General features: G+C 35.1%; 1 protein-coding gene across 1 annotated transcript; it reads right to left on the bottom strand.

The window, feature by feature from the left end:
* Nucleotides 1–5,342: 5,342 nt before the first annotated feature.
* On the bottom strand, nucleotides 5,343–19,955 carry LOC121379642 (protein mono-ADP-ribosyltransferase PARP12-like). The gene is made up of 6 exons (XM_041508289.1): nucleotides 18,586–19,955; nucleotides 17,091–17,271; nucleotides 14,858–15,066; nucleotides 14,348–14,447; nucleotides 10,252–10,376; nucleotides 5,343–6,235 (listed from the first exon to the last, which is right to left on the bottom strand). The coding sequence occupies exons 1-6, from the start codon at nucleotides 19,953–19,955 to the stop codon at nucleotides 5,830–5,832; spliced, it is 2,391 nt and encodes a 796-aa protein (XP_041364223.1). The 3' UTR covers nucleotides 5,343–5,829.
* Nucleotides 19,956–20,270: the final 315 nt, after the last annotated feature.

Here is a 20,270-nt window from a genome sequence, read left to right as displayed (position 1 = left end):
CAGGATAAATGTATTTTTCACATTAATATAATGAGAATGATAGGCAATGGGTGATAGGTCTATGTGAAAAAGTTGAGAGAAAACGAGAGCATACCATGACAGGATTTGAACCACTGTCTATTAACTTGACAGTCCGGTGACTTAACCACTCTTTTCTTTCTGTTTTTAAATACATGTTCTTAAATACATGTATTTGTGTTTGCTGTTCTTTTTTTTTTCTTTTTTCTTTCTTTTTTTAACACATTTTAACACTTAGAAAAATAAAGTGAACTAAACTTTAGACATGTTATGTTATTAGCATAATGCCTGTGGCGTGTTCAGGAGGCCCAGCACTCACGGACACTATGACTAGTACCATTGTCTTCTATCACATTAGATTCATCTAACATTAGGCATAAAAACCAGTCTAGTGAGTGACCGTGATCGCTCGCCATCTGGTAACCCATCTACCAGTTGCCACAAAGTCAGGAGTTACCTCAACGTACAACTTCATCAAATCTGGTACATGTATTACCACCATGATGTTCACTAACAAATCACTTAACCAACACCCTGATACATGTTCCTTTTAGCTTTGTTAAGTGAAAAATCACCCAAGGGTTTAAGGAACTAAATACTGTTCTCAAGATGTGGAAATATCACTGTCATGTGAACAGCCTCTCAACTTGTTTTGGTGGCTGATGGTTATCACCAAATCTTCAAATATTATTTCACATATTTCTTGAAACACAAACAATTAAAATACAGACATAGATTTCAGAGAAAATAGGTCCGTACGCATAGATAATAAATTCATGAGATAATTTTACATCTGAAATCATAAGTGTATAATAATTTACATTTGAAATCATGTTATATAATCTAATTTACATCTGAAATCATGTGTATATAATCTAATTTACATTTGAAATCATAAGTGTATATTACGGTATCTAATTTACATCTGAAATCATAAATGTATATAATCTAATTTACATTTCAAATTGTAAGTGTATATATAATCTAATTTACATTTGAAATCATAAATGTATATAATTATATTTACATCTGAAATCATAAATGTATATAAATATATTTACATCTGAAATCATAAATGTATATATCTAATTTACATTTGAAATTGTAAATGTATATAATTATATTTACATCTGAAATCATAAATGTATATATCTAAGATTTAAAATCATATGTTTATACGAAAGCATCAATCTTGAGTAAACTCATTTATAGTCCGTCCCACAGGGATCGCATTTTTTTTCATACTATGTAATTTTCTACAAGTTATTTATTTCCAAGCCGATTGATTTGTAAAGTGCACACACAAATTGTATTTCTTTGTTATTTTCCAAAACACTTTTACTTTTCTTCTTACATCAAACTAAACTGAAATTATTTTCCAAATTTTTTTTAATAGAATGATGGGACGCACTGTAGAATCAATTATCACTAATTTTCTTCCCTTTGTTAAAATCAAATTGTGTGTTTTATTTCCAATATAGATCCCATGATCTACTGATGGAGAGAAATCTTAGCAATCATGACAGGATTTGAACCACTGTCTATTAACTTGACAGTCTGGTGACTTAACCACTGGACCATGGAGGTCAGTAGGGTCTTTTCTTTGTGTTTTTAAATACATGTTCTTAAATACATGTATTTGTGTTTGCTGTTCTTTTCTTTTTTTAACACATTTTAACACTTAGAAAAATAAAGTGAACTAAAGTTTAGACTTGTTATGTTATTAGCATAATGCCTGTGGCATGTTCAGGAGGCCCAGCACTCACGGACACTTTGACTGGTATCATTGTCTTCTATCACATTAGATTCATCTAACATTAGGCATAAAAACCAGTCTAGTGAGTCACTGACTGTGATCACTCGCCGTCTGGTAACCCATCTACCAGTTGCCACAAAGTCAGGAGTTACCTCAACGTACAACTTTATCAAATCTGGTACATGTATTACCACCATGATGTTCACTAACAAATCATTTAACCAACACCCTGATACATGTTCCTTTTAGCTTTGTTAAGTGAAAAAATACCCAAGGGTTTAAGGAACTAAATACTGTTCTCAAGATGTGGAAAAATCACTGTCATGTGAACAGCCTCTCAACTTGTTTCACAAAATCTTCAAATATTATTTCACATATTTTTTAAAACACAAACAATTAAAATACAGACATAGATTTCAGAGAAAATAGGTCCGTACGCATAGATAATAAATTCATGAGATAATTTTACATCTGAAATCATAAGTGTATAATAATATAATTTACATTTGAAATCATGTTATATAATCTAATTTACATTTGAAATCATGTGTATATAATCTAATTTACATTTCAAATTGTAGTGTATATAATCTAATTTACATTTGAAATCATAAATGTATATATGTAATTATATTTACATCTGAAATCATAAATGTATATATCTAATTTACATTTGAAAACATAAATGTATATAATTATATTTACATCTGAAATCATAAATGTATATATCTAATTTACATCTGAAATCATAAATGTATATAATTATATTTACATCTGAAATCATAAATGTATGTATCTAACATTTAAAATCATATTGTTATATGAAAGCATCAATCTTGAGTAAACTCATTTATAGTCCATCCCACAGGGATCGCATTTTTTTTCATACTATGTAATTTTCTACAAGTTATTTATTTCCAAGCCAATTGATTTGTAAACTGCACACACAAATTGTATTTCTTTGTTATTTTTCAAAACACTTTTACTTTTCTTCTTACATCAAACCAAACTGAAATTATTTACCAAATATTTTTTAATAGAATGATGGGACGCACTGTAGAATCGATTATCACTCATTTTCTTCCCTTTGTTAAAATCAAATTGTGTATTTTATTTCCAATATAGATCCTATGATCTACTGATGGAGAGAAATGAAGGGACACATAATACTGTGTGCTATCACGGAGCAATCTTAGCACTATTATCATCGTAAATACCTACCATTGTGACCTTACTTTTTTTCTAAAGTCACTTTTCGGACCCTTGTTTTGGCTTCGTACACAATATTCAACAGTAATTTTTTGATATTACATATTTGACAAAAGGTACTTTTTATTTCTTTCATCTTTTAAAACTTAAAATTAATATTTTGTCCATAATTATGAAAAATAAAAAATGACCAACCTGTAAACAGTGTTGTCTGCTTGTTATAGAATTTTAACAGGGGTCAAGGTTAGTAGACCAGTTTTTATTTTAATGTGAAGAAGCATTGCAATAATACAGCTATTTTTTTAATTTGAATGACATCAGTATTTCAATGATGTCACTTTGTATTTCCTTACAACAACTATAATCTGAATATATAACGTTTCCATTTTAAGAATGTTGGAAAAATTCCAAGGTAACATTGTTATTGAATTTTTTTTGTCTCAACATTACTAATGCACTGGAATGTGTTTGAAGAAAATCTTGTAATTAAAAAATTGTCCCTTTTACGAAATATGGATTTCAAGTGAAATTACGGTAAGATATGTTACATTTATTGTGTACGAAGCCAAAACAAGGGTGCAAAAAGTGACTGTCGTCGACCGTAGTAAAAAATAAATGTGTCTCCTTATTTCTTTTCATTAGAATAATTCACTGTTAGCCAAATTGAGGCCAAGAGAGTGGGAGAATTTGTAACTGTTTAGCTGGACATTACTAAAACATGGCGATGAGAATATAATGTTTAGTTACAAGTACTAAGACAAACAACAGTATCTGTTAATGGTAGAAATGGAAGAAATGATAAAAGTAATAAGTTGTGTTTGTAATTTTCATTAGTAGGCCTAAACAATGTTAAATACTAGGTATGCTCAGCAAGATTGCAACCGTAAAACACCTATTAATATTTTTTAATCTCACAAGCAATTTCACTTCTTTTAGTGAAGCAATATTTAAGTAAATAAAATAAAACTCTGTAAAATGTAGAATAAACACACCCGATTACATATTGACTAAAATATATCAGTTAACAAAACTGTCAAATATTTACAATTTTATATTAGCACTAGTAATGTACATGATTAACAAATTGCAATTTGTTGGGGCTAAGAGGTGCACAAAATCTAGTATTCATGTCAAATATAGCCAGAACATCACTAAACCAGAATATGTGCAAGACGTGGCTTAAAGGCATACTGTCACAGATTTAAGCACCTTATTTCTCTAAAAATGAATAATAAATCAACATTACATTAATTTTCACAGACCAAATCTAGCTATTGCATCACTTTAACTACACCATGATGGAGTGAAATCAATGTCAACCCTCTCAGCAATGTTAGTTTTTGAATTATGGACCATTGCCATAATTCAATTATTTTTACAAAATATCATTAGTAAGTGGAGTATGGTGGTTACGTAGATGGTTGAATAAAGTACATTTAGGGACAAATCAATTATATATATGTTTAAGTAATACTTTGTTAGACCATGTAATAGGTCAATGGTCTATGACAGTATGCCTTTATAGGGACACACCCTAGTTACAGTTATTTGTTAACCATTACGGCGTTGTTTTTCGCTATTAAACCCCATTTTTCACAAATAAAATTGCACTTTACTTACATTTTATTATTTAGAATACACATTTCCATTCACCTGAAGTGCTTTTTGGTAATCCTGATGTTTGTAAAACCACGAAATGCATTTTTTGCATTTTTTCACAAGACGTGCTATCGAGAAAAAACCGTTAAGCAAGCGAGGTCCAATCTATTTTTAGAGGGAATCTTCCTGTGTAAACGTCACAGATGTTGGTATACCACGTGACCGTTATCATTTTGGTTCGGTTTGTTTTCTCGTGCACAGTTCGCGCAATCAACGTCTGATTTGTTGTTGTTCATTTGTGAGATTTTTCTTCACAGTTCGTGAACATTTTCAGTAACAATAAAGTTCAGACAAGTAAGTGTCTCAATACAAAACGTTACAAACCCTTAAAACCAATAAATTTGCTAAGTCTTATGATATCTGGAGAGGGGATACAACCAGGACAGAACAGTTGGAACATGTCCAGGAGAGGTGAAAAGAACGCACCCCAAGTCTGTGCGCACTCTGTGAAATTTGTCGTGACGTAGGCATTGTTGTGCTTCGAGCGACATCTACTGGTGACATCAGAATACTAACTTTCAAAATTATTTCAAGCAATTGGGACATGGGGATTCCCATGGTATTTATCGATATAAAACCTGCTTTTTCACTCCATTTGATAAAAACGTGATCTAAGTGTGTTACAGGTTTGTAGATTAACCAAATTATAATTTATTTTCACTGGATGGAACTAGGGTGTGTGGCTTTAAATGTTTTAAAACAAAATTAATGGAACCATATGTGTACAAATATCTTTAAAATAATTACCACGTCCATCTAAAATATTTTACATACTTACATGTGTTCCTTTTAGGACACCTAACTAATTTCCTAATTATCAATGGTGAAAGAAAAATAGAATTTTAAGAATGTATCTTTTTTAAATCGAAACTCCTGCTGTGGTTGATTTCTTCTAGTGTTCAATAAAAAAACTGCAATCACATAATGTTGGAATGAACGATTCACAGCTGATCTCTAATTTATTTAATCTTTATTCCCTGGTGCAGTGTAAAACTAAGAATTCTGGGGCCTAATTCACAAAGCTCTCTTAGGCTCTGCTAGACAACAAAGCATCCTCTTTGCAAGTCTTTTAGCATTGCACTCTGATATCGCAAAGTTACAAGAGTTTAGTGAATAAGGTCCCAGCTTCTAAACTTACGATCAGTTTACCAACAGGGTCATCTTGCACAGTGCATGAAGACACAGTCTTACTCATAGGTGATAAGATACTGTGGATACACCTGGTACACATCAAAGATTACAAAGATTTTAGGATTTTTTATGTTGTCAACACAGCTGTCAAACAAATCACCATCTGGTTTAGAATCGATTTTTGGTGGTGGACGTACAAACGATTGGTTACCCTTTGAAAAGTCGCCCACCAAAGTTAGAGCGATGAACATCTTTCCACAGTTGCCAGTGTAAGAATCGGAGTAACCTGCTTCGGTGGAAAAATAACTTCCTTTTCCGTGTAAGGTGCCTACAGCTTTCCCGGAGAACCGAAAGTCAAAACCTTGGTGACAGATCGCGTCGATGTTGTCAACGTGTGTCCCGTGGAACAGCTGGCATTCATCAACATCCTTCCCCAGTTTTCTCTTCATCTGTTCTCGTTTTCTGTAAGATAATAAATAAGTGTAACAGACCGCCGGTAGTAGGGGTGCATAGTAGGTGGTTACAAGTGCCTCTTAACAATGCCAGAACTACTGAACACTCCCCAAAGTGGTCAGAGCCCACAGCTAAACGCTGATGGGGAATGGCAGGTGTGTGGCACAGATAGCCACAAGAGACAAGCACCTGTCATGGTTGGAGAGACAAGGACTGGGATGTGGAGGTGGACAGCGAAAGAAGTTGAATGATAGGAGTTGCCAGATCAGGAAGAAATGAGATGGAATTCAAAGGAGAGAAAAGAAAGGGGGCAGTGGGATTAAAAAGAAAAAGATAAAAAAAGTAACAGTATAAAGCATTTTTATTCATCCTTTACAAAATGTAAGCCATTATGAATAATCAGGCCCATATTTGTTTTGTCCTAAAAATGTGGTTTGTTCCCCCCTCACTAGAGATTGTGTACCCCCCCCCCCCCACCACACACTACAGATATCATTCCTACAGTCCTGATTAGAGCTGCAACAAATAGACCATATACCAATCATTTCATACTATCCATTTCGTACATAGTTTATGGTCACTACGTACTATGGTCATTTAATACCAAACATACAATTGTGTTTTTAAGCCCGGTGATCATTCGGATATCTCCAAGAACCTTCAGGTATGAAAACAATACTATACGTGACATCAACCTGTGTGGTAAATGACAATGGCTGAAATGAAAACAATACAATATGTGTACCAGACAACGTCCATGACCGGCCACTTATTTCCAGGTTTGAGTATAATGCACATTAGAAAAATATGTACAAATTATAACTTCCTCATTAATAATGTTAAAGGCATACTCTCACAGATTTAACGACCTTATTTCTAAAAAATTTTTATAATAAATGCAAATTACATTAATTTTTGAAAACCAAATTTACCTATCGTGTCACTTAAACCAAACCACAATTGAGTGAAATCCATGTCAATCCTCTCGGCAATTTTAGTTTTTGAATTATCGACCATTGCCATAACTCAATTATTTGTACAAAATGTCCTTAATAAATGGAGTATGGTGGTTACGTAGATTACATTTTGGGAAAGATCAAATATTTTTTTTTCTTCAGGTAATACTTTGTTAGGCTATTTAATAGGTCAAACAAAAAAAATTCACACACACTAAAAAATATTCAGCTGGTGACATGTTGGAAGTATGCTAAAACAAGATATCTCATTTAGTAGTGACATCATTGGTCACAAGCACATGAATGAATGAATGTCAAACAACTCCCCAGCATGTCAGAAACACATGTGCAGAAAATTAGGCAGTGGTGTTTAGACTGTGAGAAGAGAAGTTTCTATAGGGGTTTGGGTCATGCTTCCCTATAAAATACTATTAAAAAAGAGAAAATTTGTTTGCAGCAGATAGTGTGTTTTGAACCATGAAACCTACACAAATATTTGTTGATTTTTCGTGAAAAATATTGTTCCCTGTTAAATTGTATTATAGGTTAAATCTTTCCCTCCCGTTCTCGACTGTAGTCAAGAAGTAGTCAAGAAGTACAAAACTAATGTAAAAACCCATTATCGACTGTAGTCGAGACGCAACCTGTCTTGATAAACACAGATGTCAACATTCACATTCTATTTTGATTCTGTGAATACTAGAACAGTAGAATAATTGTAACCGGGTGTTTTAAACTACATTCACTACACACATACTATTTTAAAACACTGTTCACATAGTTTTATTCTGTCAGGTTATACTTGTGCAGGCTGTCTTTGGTTTTCTGGGCTTGGGTTGTGCTCACTGACAAATTCTTGCAAGCCCAGTGTCATTGTTTCTGTGTTCTGTTGGTCAGAAGCTTTATGACATTCAAGGACAACAGGCCACTTTATGAGAAGACAAGCTTTTATTAACAGCAACATCTTCAAAAATCAAGGCTAATATTCGTTCCTCGTATTCAGCCTTGATACATGTAGTCAAGATTACTGATAGCCACTACTAGCGCCCTCTATTGGAAGAAAATTTGTAACACTGATTATGTCCCTTACAAGATGACATCGCTGACCAATCACAGCATCGGTAACATGTGACAATCTTGAAAGCAATATAAAAAATTAACCGCCGAAACCTTTTTTTTAACATATCGTGACAAACACGACACATTTCCACGGACGCTGATGCTGCCATCTTTGTTTACAATAACAAGGGAATCTATAAGGAGCGTTGCGATTCGTTGCAATCAGATCTCATTGCATCCAATGAAATTTAAGCATTTTGTGGCACGATTTCTTGACGACATGTATCAAGGCTGAATACGAGGAACGAATATTAGCCTTGATTTATGAAGATGTAACAGCAACTGCACAACTAACATTCACAGAGAATTTTAAAGGTAAATACATATTGTACATGATTTACACCTTAACTACCTGTTTTACATGTAATTACTTATTTTAATCAGAAATGAGATTAGGAGATTTAGTGATTAATAATATAGTAATAGTATTGTAATTTTGTTAAATATAACATTGTGACTTAGCTTGATTAGCTTTTTATTAAATGGTTACATTATATTTATAGAATAGCTAGTAGAATAAGTCTATATTTTCTATTATAAATGATTATACTATTTAATTTACAGTATTTAATAAAGTAACATAATAACTAAGTTATTATGAGATAGTTGTTTAATTAGTATGTGTACACGTATGAATTTATGTGTACTTAATGGACTTTATTTTATTATTAGGTGCCACATGTACATGTAGGTGTCAACCAGCATTATGCTTCTGTAAAGACCCGACCCACAGTCGGTAGGTAAACTATTTGTAGACAGGCTATGGTTTATTTAGCTTTGTATTTATGAAATATGTTATAAGTGATTTTATAGTGTTTATTGAGAAAAGGACATTGAATGTATTAAATAGTGTTCTATATGTAATCAGTGATTTGTAATCAGTGATTTGTAAGTTATTTTATGATTCCTTAACTTCAATGATGTATTGAATTTAATGTATGGATATGTGGTTGGATAAGATATTCTCTTTATATGCTTAAAAGGTCAGTGTGATAACACAGGCTAGTATATAGGTTAATTCTGAATGTTAAGTGTAATTAATTTTAAGACGTATTATAACTGAGATTTCTATATATATGTGTGTGATTTTAAGTATTCCCTTTTTGTTATTTCAGGGTCTTTGTTTGTGTGTATATGTCTGTTATACATGTAGTATGCTTGGAACCAGGGATCTTCATATCCTACCTGATTGATGATCGAGAATAAACCCTAAACACCTGGCCAAGTTGTTCGTGTTTTCTCCTGTTCAGTGTATTTTTTTATTGAAAGAAAACAATAAACGGTTTAAATCTGAGTAAACGTCCTTAATGAAATAATGTACATATAGGTTGGATTTTTTTTATATTTGTAAAATATTTCTTTTAAAACAAGTCGGACATTATTATTTAACGAAAATTTAATGTGTTTAAAGGATATATTCACCGAAAATAACTGATGATATGGACTTTGGATTATTCGTCATTGAGTGAAAGTGCACATAAATTTGGTGAAAGCGTGATAAACAATGAATTAAAAAATTATTTTATAAATATTAATTAAGTTCTTTTGTAAATTATATTTGAGTAATTAGACTCACTAAGATGTTCACCAAAATCTTACACACTTTTAAAATAGTTATTTGTTGTTTTCTTACAATTTTACATTAAAAAATTTAGATTCGAAATGAAACATTTCCTGTTGTAAACTTGGCTCAATGATAAAAGTTTGTTTTGTTCAACGACACTGCTAAAGCACATTGATTTATTGGATCTCAAACATTTGGTAATTCTGACATATAGTTTTAGAGAGGAAACCCACTACATTTTTTCCATGATATATAGCCCAATGGGCCACCAACAGGGATTGATGCTAGACCGAGCACCATGATGATGTTTTTCTGATTGTAAAGCTGGATGGATAAGAATTAAATAAAAACATGCAGTATGATCAAAACAAACAGCATGGACTTACAGACAGAAACTGTTCCACAATTCTCCATTCTCAATTCTCTCCAGTGACTTGATTGATCTCCCCTGGGGCATGGTCGTGTGAAAAAGTTTGTCAATCAACTTGAATTCTTGGCTACTCTTCTCAATCTACAAATAAAAATAACAAATTTCAACATCACTGAGATTGATCAGTCAAAGCAATTTTTACATACATAGAAAAATTACAGAACACAATGATAACATTGGCAAAACAGATAGAAAATACTTTTTGCAGGTGCATATTTATTTCTGCATAAAGAAGAAAACAGCAAAAGAAGAAGACAAAAATCAGTTTTAGACAATTTTTAAAGGTGCTCTGTCACGGATGGTTGACCTAATTAATGACCTAACAAAGTATTATCTGAAAATGTATACATTTCATTTGTCACTAAAAGTACTTTATTTAACCATCTACATAACTACCATAACCCACTAATTACTGATATTTTGTAAAAATAATTGAATTATGTCAACGGTCCACAATTCAGGAACAAATAACGGCTATTTGGAGTGAAGAGGCGTGACATATTATTTGTGTAGTTACGTGATGGGTAACCTCTGAATAACTACAATGTCAAAACGATTTACCAAGTTCGTGTAACGAGAACGCTTGACCGTCCTATGCGACGTAGGATAAATCGAAAGAAAAACAATGAAAATAAGTTATAAAAAAAGATATAAACATGTACTGAATGATAATAAGCTTATACATTAATTTATTTGAGCAACAGAAGCATTTTAAACGGCGAAGATCCTGACTAGTTAGCCCTTTGCATGTACAGGTAAATTTATCGTTTGTTGTACGCAGAAAATCTAAAACCTAAACACCGCATTAATTTTTTAGTTTGTCAAATTTATTATTATATAAAATATGCCATAACCCCATGGGTAATTAATTACAACTGGCTTGGGATAGTAATTATTACATTACTGTGAAATAGACAGTATTTATATACAAAGTGGCTATATATACGATGGCCGTGTATATAGCCCCCGCTAACGAAGGCTGCCTATAAACACAGCAAAAATGTATATAGGTGGTAAATACGTATTTGATTGATCCATATTACTGAACCCCTTGGAACAAGAGGAATACATACTAAGTACAAACAGGGGAATGGGGGTTGAATATGAATCTAGCGGGCCCTTTTGTGTACGTTTTCCATAGACACCTACCCAGTGTTTCTGCCGGAAAGAATTTTTTGGGTATGGCGCTATGAAATTAAATATTTACAATGTGTTTGCTGAATGCAACATCAGTCGATGGGGGTATGGGGGGACCACCCCCAGAAATAATATGGGTTAGGTGTAGGGTTAGGGTTACGAAAAATCGAACAGTAATAATAAAGAGTCATTATTTTTGTCAAAAGGTTAACATAATTTTTTTTAATCTGCAATACAATTTGGGTATGGCGCCATACCCATTTTACTCTGCTACCGTATATGAATAGCGTAATATTGCCCCTGCAGTACTATTAATAATAATAATTATTATTATTATTATATATGAATGAATGAATACATATAAATAAATAAAATTATCAGCTTCTGAGATTATCTGAAAAAGAAAATAAACACACACATACGGACAGTATACAAACTAACAGCGGGGCTTGTAACTGGAAGCAGTCCGAAGGAAAAGTGTTATCTGTTTTTGAACCGTCAATGTGCCATTATTGTTACAGATAAGCATAATTAATAACTATGATTCGGTAACAGTACTAACAGTTTAGCTAGTTTTGCAGATCGGTACAGTTAATGACTTAAATATGGCGGCATTCTCAGAAGTATTATTATTATTATTTTAAATTATATGTTAGCCACGAACTGTATTACATATAGCAGGCCGTTTAATCGTAAACAACTGGAAGCAAATTGCGTCACCAACTACACTCGAAGTGATGACCAATCACTATTCCGTATAGTAACGATATAGTTGAGAAATATACATACATATATATATATATATTTATATATATATATATATACGGGAGGGGGCACAAGCCATATTTTTACGTTCGAAATTTGATAACTGCAAATTAGATGTACATTAATGAGGTCAATTTTATTGACACGACATTGTAATCAACGTACTAGTAAACAAATAGACAAGGCTTCATTTTCTAGTAACGCAGGATATTAAGTAAAGTTTGTTTTATTTAACGACGCCGCTAGAGCACATTGATTTTTTATCTTATCATCGGCTATTGGACATCAAACATATGGTCATTCTGACACTGTTTTTAGAGGAAACCCGCTGTCGCCACATAGGCTACTCTTTTTACGACAGGCAGCAAGGGATCTTTTATTTGCGCTTCCCACAGGCAGGATAGCACAAACCATGGCCTTTGTTGAACCAGTTATGGATCACTGGTCGGTGCAAGTGGTTTACACCTACCCATTGAGCCTTGCGGAGCACTCACTCAGGGTTTGGAGTCGGTATCTCGATTAAAAATCCCATGCCTCGACTGGGATCCGAACCCAGTACCTACCAGCCTGTAGACCGATGGCCTGCCACGACGCCACCGAGGCCGGTCCGCAGGATATTATGTTATGTATTAAGCAAAAATGATTATGTTTTTTGTCTGTGCAGGCACATACCCATCTCCTTGTACAAGCATTTTTCGAGGAATATGACTTGACCCCTCACTGTAAACTTCGCTCGCCTCCATGCAGACTCCCCCCCCCCCCCCGCTAAAATCCCTGCACACGCGTCTGCAGTGGTACTGTCTACGGAGCTCCATAAAAAAAAAGAAAAAAAAAAGAAACAAGCAAACAAATAAATAAAATAAAAATAAATAATAATAATAATCGCTTGCTCAATCCCCTGCTTAAGCAAATTTTGTTTCCTGTCCCCCCCCCCCCCCCCCGATAACTGTCCGGCGGAGCGTATCACCCACTATAAACATTGCTCACCTCAGTCTAGACCCCCCTTGCTAAAATTCCTGCACACGCGCCCGTAGTGTTCCTGTGTACGATAGCTCCGTAAAAAAAAGAAGAAAAAAAGAAAGAAAAAAAAAGAAACACAATAATAAAAAAAAAAAAAAAAAAAAAATCCAAAAAAAGAAAAAGAAAAAAGAAAAAAAGAAAACAAATAATAATAATAATAATAAAAATCGTGAGTTTATGTTTCAACTATTGATTATTTTATTTCAGTGTATTCGATGGTTTTTTTTTTTTTTTTTTTTTTTTGGGGGGGGGGGGGGGTGGTGTTGTCAAGAAATAATATATTTTAAGTTATTTTAAAGTCTTAATACACTGCGGCCGTGCACTGTATATACAATTCAAAGGTACTTTACACAGCTGTCGTATATATAGCCTCATCAATACTCGGTTTTGTTGTACGTGTTTGACTCCTAGTTCCAATTTTTAAAAATGAAACTGCTCACAGATTGTCATGGGATTCCCTCAATCATGGTTCAATTAAAATGTTTTGGGTGATACAATAGTGAGGTTTGGTATTCCAAATTAATGTCATTGTCATTTATAATTCATATTTTGAGAAATAAGGCCCACTAAATCTGTGATTGAGCGCCTTTAAATATGTCAAGTATTTCCTTGAAAATTATAAAAAAATGGCCAATTTAAAGGAAATTTTATTAACCAAAGACTGAATTTTGTAGGAAAGTTAGCAATTAGATAATTTGGCAATGGACAGGGTGAGCCCTGAAAAATAAGAAAAGAATGTTTCAACTGTGAACATTTAATATATTAAGCATATTGATATTTAATAACATATGATATAAGAACAAAATAAATCACAACATAGCGATTGCTAAATTCAGACTTTTGAAAACTGCCAGAATGATCATTTTGTGCGTGTGTCAGTTGTGCAAGTCAAGCTTTTCATTCATGTATTAAATTTCAGATATTAGGCTACTTTAATGGGCATGACGGGTTATGCAAAAACACAATGTTACCCGAATTTGCTTTTGCGTAACCTATAAATGGTTGACACCGGTTTTTAATTCTCATAGTCCTGTAACTTGGCACCCGTTGTGTGATAATGTGGTGAGACAATGTTAAAACAATATATTTGCAAAGTGTTGAGCATATCTTATTCACTGCACTTAACATACCACTGTTTTTCGGTAATGCCCATAGACATCTTTTCCTGACACATTCCATTCTTTTGGTACAAAAGATTTCGAAATGTAAGCAGAGGCCTCACTACTTCTTCTGCAAGAAAGATTTATCAGATCAATTCAGAGCCTTGTGGCCGTCGCAAAAACAAAATAAGAATCTGATCTATATTTACCTCTTTTTGATATCTTCTACATGAGAACAATACTAATATCTGATCTATAATTTACCTCTTTCTGATATCTTCTACATGAGAACAATACTAACATCTGATCTATAATTTACCTCTTTCTGATATCTTCTACATGATAACAATACTAATATCTGATCTATAATTTACCTCTTTTTGATATCTTCCATATGAGAACAATACTAATATCTGATATATAATTTGCCTCGTTTTGATATCTTCCACATGATAACAATACCAAGATCTGATCTATATTTTTTTTTTTTTTTGATATCTTCTACATGAGAACAATACTAATATCCGATCTATAATTTACCTCTTTTTGATATCTTCAGGATGGAAGAATGTAGGTCTGCGTCGAACATCACGCATTGTCTGTGTTTTTTTATTCATTTGTTGCATGTCAGTAAAATACAGAATGTACTGATGTCGACCATTTCCAAACTTGATGGATCCATCTGGGTTCTCCAGATACCTCTCCTCCACCATGTCGCTGTTGAGCTCTGACCTCCAACCCCATCGGTCCTTCAATAAGGTCAAAGTCAGGTTATTTACAACATTATTAACTTACGGCATAGTCATTCATTTTAAACAGGGTAGGGCCGGGACAGATAATAGACAAAGAAAAACCCCCATCTCCATAATAAAACTAATTAAAAAAAAAAAAAAGTTTAGCCAGTGCACCACGACTCGTAAATCAAATGCTGTAGTATGTGCTATCCTGTCTGCAGGGTAAAAGATCCCTCGCTACTAATGGAAAAATGTAGTGGATTTCCTCTGTTGAAGTTTGTTTTGTTTAACGACACCACTAGAGCACACTGATTAATTAATCATCGGCTATTGGATGTCAAACATTTGGTAATTCTGACACATAGTCATCAGAGAAAACCTGTTACATTTTTCCACTAGCAGCAGTAGATCCTGTATAAGCATTTTCCCATAGACAGGAAAGCACATACCAGTTGGAATGAGAAAAACCCAATCAAATGAATGGATCCACTGAGATGGTTCAATCCTTCGACGCAAGCGTCTTAGGTGAGCACTCAACTGATTTAGCTAAATTCCACCCCATTTCCTCTCTGAGATCATCTTCATAAATCAAGGCTAATATTCAAGGAACGAATATTAGCCTTGATTTATGAAGATGCTCTGAGATTAGATGTCACAATTACCAAATGGTCAACAGCCAATGATTAATAAATCAATGTGCTCTAGTAGTGTTGTTAAACAAAACAAACTTTAACTGTCTTTCTCTTTCTTTCTTTCTCTCTCTCTCAAACAAACAAACAAACATTACGACGTACAGAAACACACTAATATAATACACAGATACTGACATTTTAACAAAGAAATCTCATTTAAGCGGCCCTCACATATCGGTCGCGGCGCCTGTGTGACTCCTAAAACAGGCCGAAAAGGGCACTTTTGCAAGGCGTCTGCCCGGACGCTGCCCGATTTCTACGGGCTCCTCTGCAATTTTTAGGGGTTGCCCGAACCCCGCGGGTGTGAAAACCTGACTCCCAAATCTGCGATTTTCCAAGCGCGATTTTAGGTAGTGGCAATCCCATAGATATGTTGCTAGGGCCCCGCCTGGCAGCCTATTGGAAACCGACTGGTGATCTGCCGGCTGCCTGAAGATTTGGACGAAAATTATTGGAAAAAGAATCCGCCGGGCGCTGTGGGATTTTTACGGGCCCCTCACGGTCACCCTATCATAGTTTCACAGCCCCCTCATGGATCCCGGGCGATTTGTACAACATCGGCCAGGCGCCCCGATGGTCCCGACCGACCCACCCCCCCCGGCAGCGTCTAAATGAAGACCCCCAACTGCCACACTAAGATTTGGGCACTGGAGTATATATAGTCCATGGATTTGGCATTTCATTCAGAAATAAGGTAAAACTTTATACAACGCATCAATATATACTCGAGGCACGGACGCCGGGAGAAGCCCGACATCAATCTCCAGTCACCCGGCCGGGCTCCGCCAGGACGCCTACCGATCTGTTCTTTGATCAGCCGGCCGCACTGTCTCCACTGCGATCCAATGTTCAAAGGGCACTGCCCAGGCCCCGTCTAATATGTGAGGGCACATGTCACAAACATGAAATTCGCCCGATTCATCCACAGGCACTAAATCCCACGGCGACTCCGTGATTAGAAAAATTGCGCGGACGCCGGCTGATATGTAAGGGCCGCATTACTGGGTTCCCCGTCAGTAGGCCCATTGGGCTATTGCTTGTTCCAGCCAGTGTTCGACAACTGGTGTAACAAAGGCCATGGTATGTACTATCCTGTCTATGGGATGATGCATATAAATGATCCTTCGCTGCTAATCGAAAAGAGTAGCCCATGAAGTGGCGACAGCGGGTTTCCTCTCTCAATATCTGTGTGGTCCTTAACCATGTCTGATGCCATATAACCATAAATAAAATGTGTTGAATGTGTCATTAAATAAAACTTTTCCTTCCTTCATTCCTTAAACATGTTATTCATTTGTTTTTCTTCTTCTTTGTTTTGCAGTTAGTTTTACAAGAAATATCACTTACTGGGTCTCCATATTCTTTCCAAATTCCATTTTCATCCTGCCAGTACCAGTGCCAAATAGTCGTCCACTCGTGAATATATGGAGAAGAGTTCTTTGACGAGATTGTCGTTAGTCGCTGAACACCGCTGATGTTTTCTCCACTGACACTCATCGTATCAAAGTCAACCTTCACAAAATTTCTACTGAAAAAACAAAACACATCGGCTTGAAGAGTAAAACATTATACCACAGACTGCTGTGCTCATTATATCATACAAGGCTTCCAGATTATGGTAGCCCCACTCCCATGGCTAGTGATATTCAATGCTGGGTTAGGAAGTAACTACTATTGCCATGCCCGATGACTAGTGAAAATGCTGCATTTTAGTCCATTTTGTAAATATGAATATCCTGTCCCCACTCCCGCCCCTGCCCCCACCCCCAATCTCTACCTCCCTCTTTATGTGACATATCCGAAATAATGGGGCCTAATGTTTGTGGTAACAGTTTTTAATCTACGTTAGTGTTAATAAGTGATTTTATGACCCGACATCCATAATTATGTATCAGGGCTGCAAATATTCACAGTTATTAAACACAGGTTATAGCACATTATTTTAGTTTTTTATGTGTTGGGTGTCTGGACATTTCTGATAAGGGATTTCACGTAACTTCGTTTCTTATTTAAGCCCATTGACTAAAAGACTTCCCCCGTTTTAAGTCCACAGATGAGCTTAAAAATGAAGGGATTTAAGTAGGCCTATGTGCAGCACTAGTAATCCCTCATTTCAGACCATAGGATTTCAAATTTCATACAGTGTGTGATTTTGAGGCGAATCCAGGAGTCTAAGGCTCGTAAAAAATCATATAGGACTCTTTAGTGCCTGCAGTTCTCGTAAAAAATATTGGTACAAATTACATTGATTCTTCTTTGAAATGACAGTCAACATATATCTTAAAACCCTAGGAAACCACAGTCTTGAATAGCAATCTTTTCAATGGTTTCATGCAAAACATTTAGTGTATCTTCTGTTCTATATCTTAAAACCCTAGGAAACCACAGTCTTGAATAGCAATCTTTTCAATGGTTTCATGCAAAACATTTAGTGTATCTTCTGTTCTACTGGAGAAGCACGGCAGGGCTCATTGAGTTAGTGGCTGGCTCTCAAGATTTGCAAATAGGGCGACCTTATGACACTCAATTTTTTAAAACCAAAATCGCACACTGTTATGGCAAACACTTTTTTGGTTCCATGCTTTGTGATCAAGGAAACCCACTGGAAACTGTTTTAGTTAAATAATTATATATATATTAGTTTCGTTGAAATAGTCGAACTCGATATAATAATTGTGGGAAACAAAATTTTGGTTCCGTGATTTTACCAACACATGGGTTACCAAGCACCATGCTTATTTCGATGCCTGCTAATGATATTACAAATAAGAAAACTACAATATATCTACCTTAAGAAAAATCAACTAGTAACAAAGAACAGTAGTACATAGCATTACCATACCCCATTTTTAAATAACACTCTGCTTCTTCAACTTGACTAAAGCTTTTCTCCAAAGTTATGTTTTTTTCTTTCTCAAAATCTGTCCAGTCTAAATCAGTATTTCTCTTCCATTGCCACTGGTAAATTGTTGACTTGTGATGGTATCGACATTTTTCTCCAAAAAGACATTTTCCTCGCAGATAATGAATACAGATTTTTAAAGTTGACTCCTTTGAAACTGATCTAAATGTTGATATGGCTGGTTTTGGAGGCAAGGCCATTACCGGAGGGCTTCGTTTTGTTCTAAGCCATGGAACAGGCACTGCTGGGACTGCTGAAGGTGGTCGACGCAGAGTTGGCTTGTATGCCTCTTGTTCCCTGTCCGAGTCAGATGAAAAGTCATCTGGTTGAGGAGTCCTCATCCGGTACCGCTCCAATGATCCGATATAATCTTCGAATGATGATCCGATATCATCTTCGGAAGATGTTCCAAGAGAATCTTCGAAAGATGTCCTGTCTCTTTCTCGCTGTCTGCCTGCTGATCTACCACGCTGTCTTTGTGGTGGTGGGTCAAAGACGGACATCCTAGATGGGTCAGCTAAATTATTAACTGATCGTCTCCTGTAGGACAAACCTGGAGGTTGCGATGATCTGATGTTTGTAGATGTGTTATTTTGATAAAAGTTTTGAAGATCTTCCAGTATTACTTCAGGGTGTTGGTCCATATCAAAACCGTAGTCCTCAAGGATGTCCACAACAGTTGGTTCTTTCACGAAATGGTTTCTTCGGCAGCCGGACCCAAACTTGCAGGTTCCTTCAAGAAAATGTCGACAAATGTGCAGGCTTCTACATCTCTTGTTGGAGCAGGTCTTTGATGTGTTGTAAAATTTACATGTATCGGGCATCGTGGTAGCATTTCTGCATTCATTCTGACACAGCAGATCTCTCATATTTTCTGCTTTGATATACCTTGGATCGAGCATATACAACATGAAAACGTTAAAATTATGCCGAGATGTAAAGTCATGACCGAATGCACATCCAGGACCAAAATGACAGCGACCAGACAGAAGAAAGAACTTGCAAATGTGTAGTCGGCCACATTCACCATTCTGACTATGGCAACTTCCTTGTTTCTTGCAATGTTCAGCACAGGTCTCTATGTCCGATATCACACGCACGTTAGACACATTTTTTCTTGTATGACGTACTGTATTTATGACGAAATTGCGTGGGAACGTTTCCAAGAAAATTAAAAGTGACTGGACATTAGCAATTTGTACACCTTGGTTCTTTGTGAGGTCCTGGTGTAACTGGTCAATGTTTAGCTGGCCCCCTTGCTTCAGTAGAACCATATTAATCAACCATGCCAGATCTTTGTTTCCAGCCATTATGAAAGAAGGTGTATCCTTGTTCTTTAGATATCAATTGTCTACTTATGCCTGTTCACACTTGTAAAAAAAATTTTTTTTAGTAGTAATTTACAACACACAAAAAGCGAAAGTCGCGAAAAAACCCCTATTCTGTAATGCAATTTCCGCCGTTATTAAATTAGCACCATGTGTGTCTGTGATTAGTTTTCCTTCAGTATCTTTAGAGGTTCTCACCTTTGCAAAAAATAATCTTATTGTGAATTGTATCAATAATTGTTATTTTGATATATCACGGAAAGACAATTGCTTTATCTATGAACCATTTATTTTTGT

The sequence above is a fragment of the Gigantopelta aegis genome, chromosome 8 (assembly GCF_016097555.1).
Source record: "Gigantopelta aegis isolate Gae_Host chromosome 8, Gae_host_genome, whole genome shotgun sequence".
Taxonomy (NCBI): Eukaryota; Metazoa; Mollusca; class Gastropoda; order Neomphalida; family Peltospiridae; genus Gigantopelta; species Gigantopelta aegis.
This window is presented reverse-complemented; position numbering and strand designations above follow the sequence as displayed.